General features: G+C 38.5%; 2 protein-coding genes across 3 annotated transcripts in view; both read left to right on the top strand.

Moving 5' to 3' along the window:
* Nucleotides 1–7,413, top strand: part of LOC133577014 (uncharacterized) — a 30,061-nt gene extending 22,648 nt beyond the window's left edge. The window contains exon 7 of the mRNA XM_061930491.1: nt 3,363–7,413. Coding sequence (XP_061786475.1) covers nt 3,363–3,857 — 495 coding nt within the window. The 3' untranslated portion in view covers nt 3,858–7,413. The remainder of the gene's footprint in view (nt 1–3,362) is intronic.
* A 4,014-nt stretch (nt 7,414–11,427) lies between these two features.
* rom1b (retinal outer segment membrane protein 1b) overlaps nt 11,428–18,802 on the top strand; it is a 42,516-nt gene continuing 35,141 nt past the window's right edge. For both annotated transcript variants that reach the window (XM_061930066.1, XM_061930065.1), the window contains exon 1: nt 11,428–12,104. In XM_061930066.1, coding sequence (XP_061786050.1) covers nt 11,955–12,104 — 150 coding nt within the window. In that variant the 5' untranslated portion in view covers nt 11,428–11,954. The remainder of the gene's footprint in view (nt 12,105–18,802) is intronic.

Raw genomic sequence — 18,802 nt, 5'->3', positions numbered from 1 at the left:
GTCAGGATAATGCAGGAACATTTTTGCACTTGGATGTTTGCATACATCTTCCACTGGGCTGTAAAATAAAGGTGATGAGGAGGAAGTCATCATTGACGCTCTATTTTTTCTAGGGATGATGTTTGATAAGAAATTATCGAGTTCGAGCCCATTATCGAATCCTCTTATCGAATCGATTCCTTATCGAATCCAGATAGGTTGTTGTATATGGAAAAAAAACACAATATTTGGTTTAACAAAAGCTCACTTTTATTTTATAAGAAAAAAATAAAAAATAAAAAATAAATATTGACTGTTGTTACCCAAAGTATATTAAGTGGGATTTTTCAGAAAAACAAATATATACAGTAACACACAAACAACCTGTCTCTGTGATCACTATAGGTGTATAAATAATAATATAGTGTTAAATAAAATCAGTCCCTTGGGCACAAAACTAAAAATAATACAGCTCTCCAAAAAGTGCACTTCTGCTGCTATTGGAACATACTAACAACACACACTATGACACTAAGAACACCACAGTCATCAATCAACAATTCTTCTTCCCTTACATGAGAGCGAAGCCTGGCAATAATTGCATATTGCCTGTTCAGCCCTCACTATACGTGTTGAGGTTACACAGCTTGGCAGACAGCTAACAAACAATCCAAAGCAGATTAATCCATTTAGGCTCTTTATTGTTGTTGATCTTGCTTTGTCTTTTCCTATCTTTACTTTTGTCTTGCACTGGACTGTTATTTTATTTTTTTAAACTGAAATACACACAATGACAAATGTATAAGCTATGTGATTCAATTAACATACTGAAATGTAATACACAATATGTAAATATTAGCCTCACACAAATATACAGTACTATCATCAAACATACACTTCTGAGTGTTGAAACTATTTCGATGGTGGAAATACACGACTGGCAGCCATTTTAAGTCCTCAAAACATCCACTGAAACAGTGCACAATAATCGTTTTTCAATAAACATTTTAGTATCAAACTTAAACACTTTCCACCTTAAAGGGGAACATTATCACAATTTCAGAAGGGTTAAAACCATTAAAAATCAGTTATTTTTCAAAGTTTTTTTCAAAATTTTACCCATCAAGCAATATCCCTAAAAAAAGCTTCAAAGTGCCTGATTTTAACCATCGTTACATACACCCGTCCATTTTCCTGTGACGTCACATAGTGAAGCCAACACAAACAAACATGGCGCATAGAACAGCAAGCTTTATCGACATTAGCTCGGATTCAGACTCGGATTTCAGCGGCTTAAGTGATTCAACAGATTACGCATGTATTGAAACGGATGGTTGTAGTGTGGAGGCAGGTAGCAAAAACAAAATTAAACAAGAAACTAAAGCTATTGAGCCATATCGGTTTGAACCGTATGCAAGCGAAACCGACGAAAACGACACGACAGCCAGCGACACGGGAGAAAGCGAGGACGAATTCGGCGATCGCCTTCTAACCAACGATTAGTATGTGTTTGTTTGGCATTAAAGGAAACTAACAACTATGAACTAGGTTTACAGCATATGAAATACATTTGGCAACAACATGCACTTTGAGAGTGCAGACAGCCCAATTTTCATTAATTAATATATTCTGTAGACATACCCTCATCCGCTCATCAGCAGCCCAGGGAAGCTGGGGTCGATATTCTTCTCTTGATCATCTTCGGTGGCATAAGGGACGGTGTGAGCCAAGACATCCAGGGGGTTTAGCTCGCTCGTCTGCGGGAACAAACTGCCGCCATTGCTTGCCGTGCTACCGAGGACCTTTGTCCCTGAATTGCTCACACACTCCGGCAGATTCAATGGGGGTCTGGCGGCAGATTTCTTTGACTTTATCGTTGGAAATGCATCTGCTTTGAGTGTCGCAGGATATCCACACATTCTTGCCATCTCTGTCGTAGCATAGCTTTCGTCGGTAAAGTGTGCGGAACAAACGTCCAATTTCTTGCCACTTCCGCATCTTTGGGCCACTGGTGCAACTTGAATCCGTCCCTGTTCGTGTTGTTACACCCTCCGACAACACACCGACGAGGCATGATGTCTCCAAGGTACGGAAAACAGTCGAAAAAAACGGAAAATAACAGAGCTGATTAGACTCGGTGTTTGAGAAAATGGCGGATTGCTTCCCGATGTGACGTCCAACGATAAAGTCAAAGAAATCTTCCGCCAGACCCCCATTGAATCTGCCGGAGTGTGTGAGCAATTCAGGGACAAAGAACCTCGGTAGCACGGCAAGCAATGGCGGCAGTTTGTTCCCGCAGACGAGCGAGCTAAACCCCCTGGATGTCTTGGCTCACACCGTCCCTTATGCCACCAAAGATGATCGTTTTTTCGACTGTTTTCCGTACCTTGAAGACATCATGCCTCGTCGGTGTGTTGTCGGAGGGTGTAACAACACGAACAGGGACGGATTCAAGTTGCACCAGTGGCCCAAAGATGCGAAAGTGGCAAGAAATTGGACGTTTGTTCCGCACACTTTACCGACAAAAGCTATGCTACGACAGAGATGGCAAGAATGTGTGGATATCCTGCGACACTCAAAGCAGATGCATTTCCAACGATAAAGTCAAAGAAATCTGCCGCCAGACCCCCATTGAATCTGCCGGAGTGTGTGAGCAATTCAGGGACAAAGGACCTCGGTAGCACGGCAAGCAATGGCGGCAGTTTGTTCCCGCAGACGAGCGAGCTAAACCCCCTATCGACCCTAGCTTCCCTGGCCTGCTGACATCAACTCCAAAACTGGACAGATCAGCTTTCAGGAAAAGAGCGCGGATGAGGGTATGTCGCTCTTAGAGCGAATATTAGAAAGGCGTTTAATTCGCCAAAATTCACCCATTTAGAGTTCGGAAATCGGTTAAAAAAATATATGGTCTTTTTTCTGCAACATCAAGGTATATATTGACGCTTACATAGGTCTGGTGATAATGTTCCCCTTTAATATTGAGTTACATAAACAAGTTAAACAGTTTACTTACAGACTTATCTTTTCCAAGGCTTGTAAGAGCTAACACAACTTGTCTACTTCTCAATTGTCTCAACCCGGAAGTGCCCAAACTAATGACGCGTAGTATTTTCATATCGCCACAAGGTGTCAGTAAGAGTCTACAATCAAATGGGCATAACATTGCAGGTCCCACAAGGCATTTCCTGTACGTGGGAAGGGATTCGTTCCCAGGGATTCGAATAAAGAACCAACTCTTTTTCTTTACTATAGTGGCCTCGATAATGGGAACCGGTTCTCAAAAAGGGATTCGAGTCCATGGAATCGGTTCTTTTCTTATCGAACAACCGGGAGAACCGATTTCGAACATCATCCCTAATCTTTTACCGCCTGTCTCCCTTCAGCTTCCCTCCCTGATGAAGGATTTACTGCAGAAGCATCTGAGCTCCACTGAGGCCGTGCCGACAACTCCGACTCCTTCTGCTCCTGCCAGTTCTCCACATGCTCCTCGCACTCCTAAGTGGGAGGACGCCACCCACGCCTGCTTCGCCCAATCAGAGACCGCCGCCACTTTTGCTCCCTTCAAAAAAGAAGCGCGCAAAACCGGCGCCGATCCCTGCCTGCCCGCAGGCCCGCTGGAGGACATCAGCGCCGCCATCTATGAGAAAATACTGGCCAGGTACACGAGTGTCTCCCCTCATGATCACCACAAGTCCTCCGTGGGAGTCCCTCTCAGGCCCCAGCAGCTCCACGGTGCTGACAGCCCGGGTGGGAAGGGAGAAGTCCTGGTGACTCTTCTGGAGCAGGACGCCGTGGACGTGACCTCCATGTCTGCACAGCAGATCCTGGATGAGTTCATGCAGCAGCTGCACACCCACCAGGGGAAGGAGCAGGAGTGATTGGAGCAGGACAGTGATTTCCAGAAGAGGGAATTAATTCATGTAGTTGTTAGGAAGTATTGTAAAAACCTACAAGTATAATGAAGTTTAGTCCTTATCTGTCTAACTGTTCTCGCAGAAAGAAAATTCAATCTGCTTTTTGGAACTTCTTTAATGGATTAGAGTGTGGGTTTTCCATTAGAGTTTTTGAAAGCTGCTGTTGGTGTAGCTTAGAAATGGACAAATGAAGGTAATACTTCTGCAAGAAATGTCTGGTTTCCGTAAGAACTTCATTACAAACTAGAAGAGGCAATTACTGAAGGAATGGCGTGTGAATGCTCCAATGCTGAAGTGGAAGTGAAATACTGACAGAATGTACTTCGAATGGAAGAATAGTTTGAATGTTGGAATGCTTTGAATGTTGAAGAGTTGGAATTTCCAGGAAAACGGGATTTGGTTTGAAACTCGGGAAAGTGTTAGTTGGATGAGTGGAATGTGTTGATGTTGGAATGGTTTGAATAGGTTGAAAAATGTGCAAATTGTGGATGTTTTGATGGTGGAACGGTTGAAGTCGATTGAAAAATGTGGAAGGAGTAGTCGACAGAAAAAAGGGTGAAAAAAAGGGTTTGAAAAAAAGGGAATTCCTGGAATTTTTTTAACTTGGAAAAATGATAGTTTGAATGTCCAGGATGAGTGGAATATGTTGAAGGGGGAATGGTTTGAATAGGTTGAAAAATGTGCAAATTGTGGAAGTTTAAAAAAATGGAAAATTCATTTTGAATGGGGAATATGTCCCTGGAAACTGGGAATTCTTGGAAATCCTGGAATTTTTGGGGGGAATTATTGAAGGAGAGCACACAATTCCCAAACAGGCTGAGTATTTTGAATTTGGAACAGTTTGAGTTGGATGGAAAATGTGGGAATTGTGAAACTTTGAAAAATGTCCCTTTTATTTCAATGGGAATTTCATGGAAATTTGGGAAAAGCTAGAATAATTTGCGAAATGTAAAAAAAAAAAAAACTTGAATATTTTGAATGAGTTCAAGTGGTTGGTGGTGGAATTTTTCAAATCGGTCGAGACATGTTGAAGTAGTAGCATTTTTATATGAGAAATGGTATTAAAGAATTCCAGGAGTTTCGGGCAAAACGGGAATTTTTCCAGTTCAAAAAACAATTTTGTTTTTTGTCCTGATTAAGAGGAATGTTCTGCTGGTGGAACGGCAAAGAATTCCAGGAAGTTTGGGAAAAACGGGAATTTTTCCAGTTCAAAAAACAAATTTGTTATTTGTCCTGATTAAGAGGAATGTTTTGACGGTGGAACAGTTGAAGTGGGTTGAAAAATGTGGGAGGAGTAGTCGACTGAAAAAAGGGTGAAAAAAGGGTTTAAAAAAAAAGAGAATTCCTGGAAAAAATTTTAACTTGAAAAAATTATAGTTTGAATGTCCAGGATGAGTGGAATATGTTGAAGGTGGAATGGTTTGAATCGGTTGAAAAATGTGAAAATGGTGGAAGTTTGAAAAATGGCCAATTCATTTTGAATGGGAAAAATGTCCCGGAAAACCTGGAATTCTGGGAAATTTGGGAATTTTTGGAATTTGTCAAGGAAAAGCCTGCAATTCCCGAATAGGCTGAACAGTTTGAAGTTGGAATGGTTTGAATCGGGTGAAAAATGTGGGAATTGACAAACTTTGAAAAATGTCCCATTCATTTCAATGGGAATTTCATGGAAATTTTGGAATTTTGGGAAAAGCGGGAATTTTTTTGGAAAATGTTAAAATAACTTGAATGTTCTGAATGAGTTCAAATGGTTGGTGTTGGAATATTTCAAATTGGTCGAGACATGTGGAAGTAGTAACATTTTTATATGAGAAATGGTATTAAAGAATTTCAGGAATTTTGGGAAAAAAGGGGATATTTCCAGTTAAAAAAAGTACTTCTTTTTTTGTCCCAATTACGAGGAATGTTTTGACGGTGGAACGGTTGAAATGGGTTGAAAAATGTGGAAGGAGTAGTCGCCAGAAAAAAAGTGTGAAAAAAGGGTTTGAAAAAAGGGAATTCCTGGAACTTTTTTGAACTTGGAAAAATGATAGTTTGAATGTCCAGGATGAGTGGAATATGTTGAAGGTGGAATGGTTTGAATCGGTTGAAAAATGTGGAAATGGTGGAAGTTTGAAAAATGGCCAATTCCTTTTGAATGGGAAAAATGTCCCGGAAAACCTGGAATTCTGGGAAATCTGGGGATTTTTGGAATGTCTCAAGGGAAAGCTCGCGATTCCCGAACAGGCTGAACAGTTTGAAGTTGGAACGCTTTGAATCGGGTGAAAAATGTGGGAATTGAGAAACTTTGAAAAATGTCCCATTCATTTCAATGGGAATTTCATGGAAATTTTGGAATTTTGGGAAAAGCGGGAATTTTTTGGAAAATTTAAAAAAACTTGAATGTTCTGAATGAGTTCAAATGGTTGGTGTTGGAATTTTTCTAATCGGTCGAGGCATGTTGAAGTAGTAACATTTTTATATGAGAAATGGTATTAAAGAATTCCAGGAATTTTGGGAAAAACGGGAATATTTCCAGTTCAAAAAAGTACTTTGTTTTTTGTCCCAATTAAGAGGAATGTTTTGACGGTGGAACGGTTGAAATGGGTTGAAAATTGTGGAAGGAGTAGTTGCCAGAAAAAAGGGTGAGAAAAGGGTTTGAAAAAAAGGGAATTCCTGGAATTTTTTTGAACTTGGAAAATTATAGTTTAATTGTCCAAGATGAGTGGAATATGTTGAAGGTGGAATGGTTTGAATCAGTTGAAAAATGTGAAAATGGTGGAAGTTTGAAAAATGGCCAATTCATTTTGAATGGGAAAAATGTCCCGGAAAACCTGGAATTCTGGGAAATTTGGGAATTTTTGGAATTTGTCAAGGAAAAGCCTGCAATTCCCGAATAGGCTGAACAGTTTGAAGTTGGAACGGTTTGAATCGGGTGAAATATGTGGAAGGTAGAGCGCACCAAAATGTGGAGAATAATAATAATAATAATAAATAGATGCATTTAAGTGTAGAAAACATGTGTGAATGTTTGGAACATTCACACATTTAGTTCAGTCGTCCCTCGTTTCGTCCCTTCTTCCAGACATGACCGCGGTAAAGAAGTTTCCGTGAAGTAGAAATCACTAATAAACATCAAACGCTAGAACATAAAAAGCCTGTTTGCGACCTTTTGAATATGTTTTTAACATTATGAGAGCCCTCAATAAGACCCTTTAGTCAAATTACACTCTTTTAAGACAATACAGTCAAGCTCTAATTGGGTTGGTCTCCACTCTAGTATTGATATTTTGACTTTAGTTAGTCATTTTAAAATAGTCAATTTAGGTGTATGTTTGTGGAATATGCTTTCAAAAAAATTGAGATATTTGAAGCGTGATTTGGCGGGGAACAATTGTATGATCATATTTGTATATATATATATATATATATAGTACAAACCCCATTTCCATATGAGTTGGGAAATTGTGTTAGATGTAAACATAAACGGAATACAATGATTTGCAAATCATTTTCAACCCATATTCAATTGAAGACAACATATTTGATGTTCAAACTGATAAACATTTTTTTTTTTTTTTTGCAAATAATCATTAACTTTAGAATTTGATGCCAGCAACACGTGACAAAGAAGTTGGGAAAGGTGGCAATAAATACTGATAAAGTTGAGGAATGCTCATCAAACACTATTTTGGAACATCCCACAGGTGAACAGGCTGATTGGGAACAGGTGGGTGCCATGATTGGGTATAAAAGTAGATTCCATGAAATGCTCAGTCACCACTTTGTCAACAAATGCGTGAGCAAATTGTTGAACAGTTTAAGAAAAACCTTTCTCAACCAGTTATTGCAAGGAATTTAGGAATTTCACCATCTACGGTCCGTAATATCATCAAAGGGTTCAGAGAATCTGGAGAAATCACTGCGCGTAAGCATATAAGCCTGTGACCTTCGATCCCTCAGGCTGTACTGCATCAACAAGCGACATAAGTGTGTAAAGGATATCACCACATGGGCTTAGGAACACTTCATAAACCCACTGTCAGTAACTACAGTTGGTCGCTACATCTGTAAGTGCAAGTTAAAACTCTCCTATGCAAGGCGAAAACCGTTTATCAACAACACCCAGAAACGCCGTCGGCGTTGCTGGGCCTGAGCTCATCTAAGATGGACTGATACAATGTGGAAAAGTGTTCTGTGGTCTGACGAGTCCACATTTCAAATTGTTTTTGGACGTTGTGTCCTCCGGACCAAAGAGGAAAAGAACCATCTAGGTTGTTATAGGCACAAAGTGTAAAAGCCAGCATCTGTGATGGTATGGGGGTGTATTAGTGCCCAAGACATGGGTAACTTATGCATCTGTGAAGGCGCCATTAATGCTGAAAGGTACATACAGGTTTTGCAGCAACATATGTTGCCATCCAAGCAACGTTACCATGGACGCCCCTGCTTATTTCAACAAGACAATGCAAAGCCACGTATTACATCAACGTGGCTTCATAGTAAAAGAGTGCGGGTACTAGACAGGCCTGCCTGTAGTCCAGACCTGTCTCCCATTGAAAATGTGTGGCGCATTATGAAGCCTAAAATAGCACAACGGAGACCCCCGGACTGTTGAACAACTTAAGCTGTACATCAAGCAAGAATGGGAAAGAATTCCACCTGAGAAGCTTAAAAAATGTGTCTCCTCAGTTCCCAAACGTTTACTGAGTGTTGTTAAAAGGAAAGGCCATGTAACACAGTCGTGAACATGCCCTTTCCCAACTACTTTGGCACGTGTTGCAGCCATGAAATATTCTAAGTTAATTATTATTTGCAAAAATAATAAAGTTTATGAGTTTGAACATCAAATATCTTGTCTTTGTAGTGCATTCAACTGAATATGGGTTGAAAAGGATTTACAAATCATTGTATTCCGTTTATATTTACATCTAACACAATTTCCCAACTCATATGGAAACGGGGTTTGTAAATAGTAGTATATTAACACAATCATAATTATTATTGCTTAAAACAAATAGGGGGCTTGAAAGTGTGACGTGGTAGTAACAATTGTGTATGATGTTTATGTAAATTATGTCTATGTGTAAATGGTGTTTTGATGCTATAAATGTCAGGTATGCTCCTGTCTCCTTCTATTGTGATGTTATTTGAATAGTTAACTATTGTACACATTTATGTCAACAATAAATGCTGCATTTCATTTTCCTTCACCAAGAATATTGTAAATATAAATATAAAAAGAGGCTTGATTTGTGAAAATTACCCCATCCTCTCAGTTTATCCCTCCTGACACACATCCATATTGATTGCAAGGTCAAGGTCAACCACCTGACACACCCCAGGAACCTCCTGGACCCCAGGAAGAATAACCCTAACCTAATGGGGGATCCTTAATAAAGTAAACTAAACAAATGACTCTAAATTAAGTCTTTATTACTTAGAATATGTCATACTTGCCAACCTTGAGACCTCCGATTTCAGGAGGTGGGGCGTGGTTGTGGGCGGGGGCGTGGTTAAGAGGGGAGGTGTATATTGACAGCTAGAATTCACCAAGTCAAGTATTTCATATATATATATATATATATATATATATATATATATATATATATATATATATATATATATATATATATATATATATATATATGTATATGTATGAAATATATATATATATATATATATATATATATATATACATATATACATATATACATATATATATATATATATATATATATATATATATATATATATATATATATATATATATATATATATATATATACATCCTGAAAATATGCAAACAAAACTGTGTTTAGATAATTGATACTTCAAACTTGCATGAATAAATCTTAAGGATATAACATAACTTGGCTTCTGAGAGCTTCAAAATGTAATGAATAAAATGCTAAAATTGTTGATAAACAAGCAATTATTTTAATAATTAAATATGGTCATTTTAAATGAATTATTATGATCATTTAAAATTAATTATTTGATATATGTTTATTTTAATGTATAATTCTATGGCTGGATGTAATAAGGAGTCAGAAAAAATACAAATAAAAACACAATTAATTTTGATGTTTTTAGCAAAATACAGTAAAAATCGATTTAGTTTTTTTTGTAATTAATAAATACATTTATTTTTAGGTAAGATAAATATAATAATATAATTTATCTCTAGTCTGGATGATTTAGTTCTTGTCACCCTGTTGTCCTCCTGTCATAAGGCTGTCCTCACTCCAGCTCCGGCTGAAAATCGGGAGATTTTCGGGAGAATATTTGTCCCGGGAGGTTTTCGGGAGAGGCGCTGAATTTCGGGAGTCTCCCGGAAAATTCGGGAGGGTTGGCAAGTATGGAATATGTTCCCCATACTAAAGTGTTACCAAAAACATATAACTTTGTCTTGAATTTGAATAAAAAAAACATTTTATTTTTCACTAAAGAAGGGTGGGGTTCGGTACCTCCAACAAGGTTAAGAACCACTGTGCTAGAATAACGCCAGTAATTAAGTTTTTTTTTTGGTCCCTTTTATTTTGAAAAGTATGGAAACACATTTTGGTACAGGTACCAACATTTTGGTATGGAGACTGTTGCGTTTTGGACCAGTTGTTCCTCCCAGGGAATTCAAGTCACAAGTCGCTCCCAAGCTTTTTACGACACTTAAAGCTGAGTTGAAAAACCACCAGAGACAGAATAGGTATTTTGTTATATATTTTCAAAGCTTTGCAGATATACTTTCAGACCAGTCCAGCATAGAACATTCTATTGCCCCGCCAAAATGGTCTGTCCTCCCAACCCCAAAACCCTCTCTCTTCTCCCCTCTCCCTAGTCAAAATACATGCACATCGTCTCCCTAGTCAAAACACATTCCAAAGAACTCAAGGTTAACACACACAGTTTACTTGCTGAGAAAAAGAAAGAAAATAAAATGGAAAACACGAGCTGTTTTCAAATATGACTATGAAAGAAAATAAGTAACACTAAAATTCGGATATATGTAAATATCTGCCTCCGACAAGACCAACCTGCTACCTATTACAGATAATAACTTATATTTGAGATTAATTATGAGTTAACTATGGGCAAACTACATATTTGAAGTATTTGACAGCCCTGTGCTGGGGTACATCAATCATGTTCCTCACACCTGTACTGGGGTACATCAGTCATGTTCCTCACACCTGTGCTGGGGTACATCAATCATGTTCCTCACACCTGTGCTGGGGTACATCAGTCATGTTCCTCACACCTATGCTGGGGTACTTCAGTCATGTTCCTCACACCTGTGCTGGGTTGCATCAGTCATGTTCCTCACACCTGTGCTGGGGTACATCACTCATGTTCCTCAGCACCTACAGTGCACAACATGGCTGCCAGGTGAGTCACACCTGTCATAACATGCCCCCCCCCCCCCCCCCCCCCCCCCCCCCATCTGAACAAGTTTGCTGACCAGACACTGGCCTGCTTTCCCATTGGCCCGAGGTTCCTAATAGGATCCCGTCTGGGGGGAGGGATTAGGGTTCCAAACTCTGTACTTTGTCCATCTCTGTGTCCTCCAGCCATGGCTACAGATCTTTAAGGGCCCGCTTCAAAAGAACAACACAAAAAACAGCAAGCTCACACCAAGAGAAGGACATATTTTCTAACAGAGGGGAGGGCTCCACCACAGTCTGACCAAATACTTGGGAGGGGGTCCACCACAGTGGGACCAAATACTTGGAAAAACTAGGCAAGGAACACTTTTAAAAAAAACCCATCTTGGATTATCCTTTGAGGGGCAAATTCAACATCCAAGTGAATTTGTACTTCTGGACTATGGTTTGAGACTGACCTGTCCTCTGGCATCCAAGGATCTACCTGCTGATCCCCTCCACCTGGAACACTTCAGCCTGCTAAGACCTCAACAAGACCTGCTTGGATTATCACAAGACCTCTGTGTGGTTTCTCTCTTAATGCATTCACCAAAAGCTGGGGAGAAAAGTTCACACTCTCTTTACCTTTAAAGTCCTCTCCTCTTGTCTCCGGTGTTTGGAGCTGAACCCAGGAGCCAAGGAGCCAAGGAACCCAGGAGCCATGGTCCTGTTGAAGATGAAGTTCACCCAGCAGAGGAGGGTGCGTCTGGCCCAGGGCTTGTGGCTCTTGTCCTGGATGGCCGTGATGAGCGGCTCCTTCATCTTCTCTCTGGGGGTCTACCTTAAGATAGAGCTGCTACGTAGGGCCGAGGTATGCATTGACTAGTGCACGGGGTCCAAAGTCTGGCACCAGGGCCGTCTGCCGCCCGCAGCTCGTTTTTATTGGGCCGCATAAAATTGTAAAAATAAGTAATTACCGGTTCTCTATGTTATTAGTTAAGTAAAATATGGCATTATTCATGTACATTTAGCTTGAGAATACACCCCAACTGGGCTTTAGATAAATATGTCACCCGGTTTTGAGAATTCAAGTAAAACCTGTAGAAAATGACAATCTAAGAATAAAATAGCATTTTTGTCAAAATATTGGGGTCTCCTTTTAAGGTGGTGGAAATTATGCAAGACATTAATATTTGTGATTAATCGTGATTAATCCGAATTTAAAAGTGTGGTAAATCTGAAATGAATCGTCTGACATACTACATTACAGACTACGCTAATTTGCTTTGTCGCCAATAATAGTGAGCTTTCAGTATTAGGGTTTTCTTTTTTGAAATACATTTTTTATCTTTATTGAATTTTTAAAAATCTGTTTGATTTATTTTGTATTATTTTTGTTATTCCATAGATTTATATTATTTGTTTAATTGTATTTCTTCAATAGTAAAAAATATATGTTTTTTGCGTTTTTTATTAAGGCTTGAACAGCACACAAACCTGCAGCTAGGTGGCAGCAGTGCTCAGACAGCTCAAAAGAATGCCTGATTTTTTTTAAATGTTAAAACTTGTGTGAATAAAGTTAGTATGGAAATTGTTACAAGTTGTTACAGATGTGATATCGTCTGATTTGAGGAGTTAATAGTAGGAACGTGCAGATTGGTAGGTCGAGTATTTGGTCAAATAAGGCATTGACGATCAATACCTTTAACCACAAACACCGATCCCCAATCTATTTATTTTTAGTCCCCCAGCTGACAAGCAGCTAGAAACTAATTATGTGTCTCCATACACTGTGTGGAGTAGGGGTGTAACGGTACGCGTATTTGTACTGAACCGTTTTGGTACGGGGGTTCCGGTTCAGTTCGGAGCTGTACCGAACGAGTTTCCACACGAACATATTAAGTAGCCGCCTCCGCTTCCTTCTGCCTCTGTTTCTGTCAGTACTCTACACAGCACCCAGCATTGTCCCACCCACACAACCATCTGATTGGTTACAAACGGCCAATCAGCAGTGCGTATTCAGAGCGCATGTAGTCAGTGCTTAGCGTTTAGCAGGTAATCATCAGGCTGCGGAATCTCCCCAAATTATAATAAACACCTCCCAGTCAACTACTAGTAACATCACTATGAGCCCGTTGACCTTCTAGAAATATAAACTGCAGCTTAGCTCGCTCGCAGTCCTGGCTTGAGGTGAAGGCTAATTCGCTTTTAGCGTATCGTTAGCTCATTTTGCGGCGTTTTTGATTGATTGATTGATTGAAACTTTTATTAGTAGATTGCACAGTTCAGTACATATTCCGTACAATTGACCACTAAATGGTAACACCCGAATAAGTTTTTCAACGTAAATCTATTCATGGTGTGTGTGTGTGTGTGTGTGTGTTACGGACAGCAAAGCCCTGTCTGTCTGTTATTTCACTTGACCTTTTTCTGTGTTGATTGAGCTGTGTTTGAACATCAAAAAAGGACATTATGTTAAATGAAGAGTTTCTGTCTCTGATAGATGATATAATAATGTACCTGCATCATTAAGCCTACATGAACTCCATGGTGTTCAGGGATGAATAGTCTCTCCTATTGCTATTGCACCATTTTTTCAGCTATAGTTACATTAATCATTAGTAATGGAGTAGCCTAGTTTTGAATGGCAGGGTCCCTGCTATCACATGTTGATACAAATATAACATTTACATAATAAATCAACTACAGGCTTCCCAAATTCTGTAATAAATTAAGCATGATGAGTTGACTTGAAATTGTTTAATGTTGCACTTTTTTTACGTAGAAGAAAAGTTTTGTCATTTTATATAATCTGAGCAACAACTTGAGGCAGTTTAATGTTGATTAACGTGGGCAGAATTATTACAGTGTTCCCAATGTTAAAAGGATAAAGCCATTGTTTACAAATTTAGTAAATAAATAACCAAAAAATATATATTTTGTTGTTTTCTTACTGTACCGAAAATGAACCGAACCGTGACCTCTAAACTGAGGTACGGAATTTTTGTGTACCGTTACACCCCTAGTGTGGAGCAGCTCCCCTAAGTTAATATTGCTACCTCCATGATGGCAAATAAACTGCATTTCCTAGTATTTTAAGTAACATTATCACTGTAGGACAATGCTAAACATGTTACACAAGCCAGGTGAAATCGTTGGTGTCGATACCAAGGGTAGTATCAGTATATGACCAATACTCGAGAGATTAGGTCGATTTTCTAAATGATTTCCTTGTGGTTTTTTGTTAATTTTTACAAACTCTGGGAATAGTTATGTTTTGCTCAAACAGATTTATGTAATAAAAGAGAATAAGAAACTGGTTGAAATGTTGTTATTGCATTCACTTTGAGTAATGACAGTGAATACATGTGATGGATATCACGGATGAGAAGCTCCCCAGTAATGAGTCAGTCGGGAGGTGAGAGAGAACATTATGATGACAGAAGATTAGTGAAGGTTATCACCTCACTGAAGTGATTGACTGCTATAGCAGAGGACATGTTATTGATCAGCACGGCTGTGCAGCAAAGTGTTATTGATCTGCAGCATCGACTCATGCACAATGAATGCTAACAAGTCTGAAGGCTGGCTTCTGATTGGCAGTCTGGTCCTCAGTAGATCCTGCTCAGAAGCTCCCTTTGTCGTGGAAGGGAACGACACCATTACTTTGGTAAACAATAGTGCTGTCCAGATACCAATATTTTGGTACCGGTACCAAAATATTTCCGTACTTTTCGGTACTTTTCTAAATAAAGGGGGCCACAAAAAATATCAGTATTGTCAGGTTCAAACACTGATGAAAGATTGTACGATTGTAAAGATTGTATCTTTTTATTTGGACTTCCCCCGTTTACATAACAACATCTGCTTCCAAAGGAATGGGGAGTATGTAAACAGTCATTGTTTCCGGTCACATTAACACAAAAGAAGAAGATGCCCCTCCCGTCTCCTCCCATCGTACACAATGGAATTTTCCAAGCCTATGCTTGGTGCAACAAAAACAGCCTCTTGTCTGTTCATTGGGAACGCAGAACGGAACGTTTTTTTGATAATTTACATACAATTTTTCTGACAAGTATTGTCTTTATTTGAACAAAAAATCTTAGTGTACATGAAACATATGTTTATTATTGTAATTTAGTCCTTAAATAAAATAGTGAACGTACTAGACAACTTGTCTTTTAGTAGTAAGTAAACAAACAAAGACTCCTAATTAGTCTGCTGACGTATGCAGTAACATATTGTGTCATTTATCCGCCTATTATTTTGTACACATTATGAGGGACAAACTGTAAAAATTGAGTATTAATCCACTTGTTCATTGACTGTTAATATCTGCTTATTTTCTGTTTTAACATATTCTATCTACACTTCTGTTAAAATGTAATAATCACTTATTCTTCTCTTCTTTGATACTTTACATTAGTTTTGGATGATACCACACATTTAGGTATCGATCCGATACCAAGTAGTTACAGGATCATACATTGGTCATATTCAAAGCCCTCATGTGTCCAGGGACATATTTACTGACTTTATAAACATAATACAAATGTTTTAAAAACGAAAGAAGATTTTAGGATGCTAAAAAATATCGATGTAATCATAGTAGTATCGACTTGATAGGCTATTGTACTTGGTATCATTACAGTGGATGTTAGGTACAGATCAACCAATGGCATTTGTTTATACGGTAGCGTCCCAGAAGAGTTGGTGCTGCAGGGAATTCTGGGAATTTGTTCTGTAGTGTTTATGTTATTCTCCCAAAATGTGTTTGTCGTTGTTGTTTAGGGTGGTCTCACTATATGGCACATTTTTATGACAGTGTTGTTTAGTGTGGTTTCACTATATGGCATATTTTTATGACAGTGTTGTTTAGTGTGGTTTCACTATATGGCATATTTTTATGACAGTGTTGTTTAGTGTGGTTTCACTATATGGCACATGTTTATTACAGTGTTGTTCAGTGTGGTCTCACTATATGGCACATATTCATGACCGTGTTGTTTAGTGTGGTCTCACTATATGGCACATGTTTATGACAGTGTTGTTTAGTGTGGTTTCACTATATGGCACATGTTAATGACAGTGTTGTTTAGTGTGGTTTCACTATATGGCACATGTTATTGACAGTGTTGTTCAGTGTGGTCTCACTATATGGCACATATTCATGACAGTGTTGTTTAGTGTGGTCTCACTATATGGCACATATTTATGACAGTGTTGTTTAGTGTGGTTTCACTATATGACACATGTTAATGACAGTGTTGTTTAGTGTGGCCTCACTATATGGCACATGTTTATGACAGTGTTGTTTAGAGTGGTCTCATTATATGGCACATATTTATGACAGTGTTTAGTGTGGTCTCACTATATGGCACAAGTTTATGACAATGTTGTTTAGTGTGGTCTCTCTATATGGCACATATTTATGACAGTGTTGTTTATTCTGGTTTCACTATATGGCACACGTTTATGACAGTGTTGTTCAGTGCGGTTTCACTATTTGGCACATGTTCATGACAGTGTTGTTTAGTGTGGTTTCACTATATGGCACATTTTTATGACAGTGTTGTTTAGGGTGGTCTCACTATATGGCACATATTTATGACAGTGTTGTTTATTCTGGTTTCACTATATGGCACACGTTTATGACAGTGTTGTTTAGTGTGGTTTCACTATATGGCACATGTTTATGACAGTGTTGTTTAGTGTGGTCTCTCTATAAGGCACATATTTATGACAGTGTTGTTTAGTGTGGTTTCACTATATGGCACATGTTTATGACAGTGTTGTTTAGAGTGGTCTCATTATATGGCACATATTTATGACAGTGTTTAGTGTGGTCTCACTATATGGCACATATTTATGACAGTGTTGTTTATTCTGGTTTCACTATATGGCACACGTTTATGACAGTGTTGTTTAGTGTGGTTTCACTATATGACACATGTTAATGACAGTGTTGTTTAGTGTGGCCTCACTATATGGCACATGTTTATGACAGTGTTGTTTAGAGTGGTCTCATTATATGGCACATATTTATGACAGTGTTTAGTGTGGTCTCACTATATGGCACAAGTTTATGACAATGTTGTTTAGTGTGGTCTCTCTATATGGCACATATTTATGACAGTGTTGTTTATTCTGGTTTCACTATATGGCACACGTTTATGACAGTGTTGTTTAGTGTGGTTTCACTATATGGCACATTTTTATGACAGTGTTGTTTAGGGTGGTCTCACTATATGGCACATATTTATGACAGTGTTGTTTATTCTGGTTTCACTATATGGCACACGTTTATGACAGTGTTGTTTAGTGTGGCCTCACTATATGGCACATGTTCATGACAGTGTTGTTTAGTGTGGTTTCACTATATGACACATGTTAATGACAGTGTTGTTTAGTGTGGCCTCACTATATGGCACATGTTTATGACAGTGTTGTTTAGAGTGGTCTCATTATATGGCACATATTTATGACAGTGTTTAGTGTGGTCTCACTATATGGCACAAGTTTATGACAATGTTGTTTAGTGTGGTCTCTCTATATGGCACATATTTATGACAGTGTTGTTTATTCTGGTTTCACTATATGGCACACGTTTATGACAGTGTTGTTTAGTGTGGTTTCACTATATGGCACATTTTTATGACAGTGTTGTTTAGGGTGGTCTCACTATATGGCACATATTTATGACAGTGTTGTTTATTCTGGTTTCACTATATGGCACACGTTTATGACAGTGTTGTTTAGTGTGGTCTCACTATATGGCACATGTTTATGACAGTGTTGTTTAGAGTGGTCTCATTATATGGCACATATTTATGACAGTGTTTAGTGTGGTCTCACTATATGGCACATATTTATGACAGTGTTGTTTATTCTGGTTTCACTATATGGCACACGTTTATGACAGTGTTGTTTAGTGTGGTTTCACTATATGGCACATGTTTATGACAGTGTTGTTTAGTGTGGTCTCTCTATATGGCACATATTTATGACAGTGTTGTTTAGTGTGGTTTCACTATATGGCACATGTTTATGACAGTGTTGTTTAGAGTGGTCTCATTATATGGCACATATTTATAACAGTGTTTAGTGTGGTCTCACTATATGGCACATATTTATGACAGTGTTGTTTAGTGTGGTTTCACTATATGGCACATGTTTATGACAGTGTTGTTTAGAGTGGTCTCATTATATGGCACATATTTATGACAGTGTTTAGTGTGGTCTCACTATATGGCACATATTTATGACAGTGTTGTTTATTCTGGTTTCACTATATGGCACACGTTTATGACAGTGTTGTTTAGTGTGGTTTCACTATATGGCACATGTTTATGACAGTGTTGTTTAGTGTGGTCTCTCTATATGGCACATATTTATGACAGTGTTGTTTAGTGTGGTTTCACTATATGGCACATATTTATTACAGTGTTGTTTAGTGTGGTTTCACTATATGGCACATGTTAATGACAGTGTTGTTTAGTGTGGTTTCACTATATGGCACACATTTATGACAGTGTTGTTTAGTGTGGTTTCACTATATGGCACATGTTT

Source organism: Nerophis lumbriciformis, linkage group LG36 (genome assembly GCF_033978685.3).
Source record: "Nerophis lumbriciformis linkage group LG36, RoL_Nlum_v2.1, whole genome shotgun sequence".
In the NCBI taxonomy this organism is placed as follows: Eukaryota; Metazoa; Chordata; class Actinopteri; order Syngnathiformes; family Syngnathidae; genus Nerophis; species Nerophis lumbriciformis.
The sequence above is the reverse complement of the archived record's forward strand: the minus strand, read 5'-3'. Positions and strand labels throughout refer to the sequence as shown.